General features: G+C 31.3%; 1 protein-coding gene across 1 annotated transcript in view; it reads left to right on the forward strand.

Annotated features, from left to right (window-relative positions):
* Positions 1-2,500, forward strand: part of LOC113800629 (neither inactivation nor afterpotential protein C) — a 91,050-nt gene that overhangs the window by 88,500 nt on the left and 50 nt on the right. Inside the window, exon 24 of the mRNA XM_070123387.1 lies at positions 1,117-2,500. This exon is cut by the window's right edge and continues 50 nt beyond it. Within this exon, the coding sequence (XP_069979488.1) occupies positions 1,117-1,257 (141 nt within the window). The 3' untranslated portion in view covers positions 1,258-2,500. The remainder of the gene's footprint in view (positions 1-1,116) is intronic.

Consider the following 2,500-nt stretch of genomic DNA (forward strand, 5'->3'; position numbering starts at 1 on the left):
TTATTATTGGACATTGATTTTATATTCTATCATTAGCTTTGTTTTTTTTTTCTTGACTTAATTTTCAAAACTTTATCACGGTGTGCAATATATGTGAATTCCTTAGAAGTTGGTTGTAAATTATGCCAATATTAATGATTAAAACACAATATGATATGAAATACATTCATGTCATATCTGACGATGCGATTCACCTTTTGAAATTCCTCCTTGATAAAGTCTACGGTAGCACACGCCACATTTCAATTACTTTTTACTTGCGCCGATGAATAATTTCTCGGCGTGTTATTGGAAAGTCCATATGAATAATTCTTAATAACAAAGACCAGTCATGGTAATAATGGTGATGGTGAAGATAATGATATTGTTATTGATGATTTATAAGTAATGATAATGATAATAATAATAGTAATGATAATGATAACAATAATAATAGTAATGTTAATATGAACAGTATTAACAATGGTAATAACAGTTACAGTAATATAAGATATAATAATATTGATGAAATAATTAGGCTGATAGAGATATTGATAAATATAATCTCTAACAACTGCAACGTTTATTTGCCTAGAAACATTTTTTTTTTTAATAAACTATTGAGGTATATTTTTGTACTGTCAGACGTCGTAAGCTTCAGCATATCTAGTATTTTCTTTGTTTATTTTCCTGAACACGGAAGCCCAGTAAAGCCTTCAGGAACTTACATTTAGATTGTTTATATCGTAACTCTTATTGTAATGAAACGTACAGTGTAAACAAGATGAACTACCCACATGTGTATAATAACCAATAGAATCTATTACAATCGTTATAGCGCTTTGTTAAACACAGTCACGAGACCCGTTTGTCAGAAACATGCTTAACGATCTCAAACGAATGCATGGAATCAACTTAATATATCAACTATATAATAACAAAAAAAGGTCTTATGATTAAAGAGAAAAAAGCCATTTTATACCAAACTTATAAAGGTTATTCTCAAACAGTTACCATACCCCCCTAAAAATAAGTCTAATCTCACCTAATCTAATCAACCGCTTCCGTGTCTAACTCCCTCTTTCTCTTCTCCCCTTCTCTCTCTCTCTCTCTCTCCTTCCCCCGACCTACGCACAGGGCATGCTACGGAAGACAGGCAACAAGCGAGAGAGCCTGAAGAGGGATGAGGGCGGCAGCGGCGGCGCATCCTACCATCCTAACGGCGGAGGCACCATGTCCCCGACCTTTGTTGAGGAGACGGAGGAAGCCATGCTATAAGGAGGGGTGGCACTGTCGAGGCTGATGCGACGCGGAGTGGCACTGGAGGCGTGGGTTCCGTGAGGTGGCACTGTGGCAAGTGGCACTGTAGGTGGAGGCTTGAAGGCGGAGGTTGATTTTTGTTATTATTATTATTGTTATTATGATTATCATCTTCATTATTAATGATGTAGTTTTTACTAATTGTGTGTATTTAGGTTTGTTACCATTACTTATTATTATTGTTTTATTATGATTATTATTATCATTAGTAGTAGTATTATCATCATTATTATTGTTGTCATTAATACTACTGCTATTACCATTGTCTTTATTATTATTACAGTTTTATTTTCTTACTTGAGAAAAATTATGTCAAGATTCACATATCCAATCATAAAAGCAAAATAAGTTAGCTACATATGAAAGTATAAATATTCTTATTATTGAATATGCATTAATCAAGTGACAATTTGTTATGGAAACATGTTTTCGAATAAGTAATTTCTTTTTCATTTATTGTGAATTCCCTATTCACTGCTTTTATCTGCATTTTTATTAATATATTGTGTCCTTGTGTCACAGAAGATAAGCAATATGCAATATGAATTTTTATCAATCATTATCAGTGCATATTTTTTTTCATTTTTACATGAGCGATAGCATATGAAATACCGATTTCATTAAAGCCAAATAGATTAGTTACTCCTGAAATATTAGACTATCAAAGAAAATGGGAAAATCGTCACAATGGAAGCTAAAAACGAGTGAAAAACATTCATGAGTAAACAAATAAATGATAAACAAGAATTTAAGTATAATTAAATAATTTGTTAACGTGACTGAAAAGTTTATGGTTGTAGTTCATTAGAAGTTTATAGTCAAAGATTACTAAAGCCAATTCCATGTAGTCTAAAGTCAACCTCATATCCCTTAGTTTAATAAAAATAACTATATAAAATAAAAAAGAATATATTTGCTTTTTCATGATTTGTTTAACTGCTACCAGACTTTGCCTTAAACATTTTCACTTCTTAAAAAGTAGATTCTTATGTACACTTATGTACGTGTTTAGATACCTTATACTGAGTGAAATATTGTATCTTTCCTCTTATTTTCATCTTTAATTTTCAGCTTTTTCAATGTGTTATTTATTCATTCTTCAATGTTATGTATTGCTGTTGATTTTAGAATTCTGATCAGCGTGAAAATTCAGATGGATTGAATTGATTGGGTTTTTATTTTGATGTTTATTCGTATAATG

This window comes from Penaeus vannamei, chromosome 7 (assembly GCF_042767895.1).
Source record: "Penaeus vannamei isolate JL-2024 chromosome 7, ASM4276789v1, whole genome shotgun sequence".
Lineage (NCBI taxonomy): Eukaryota > Metazoa > Arthropoda > Malacostraca > Decapoda > Penaeidae > Penaeus > Penaeus vannamei.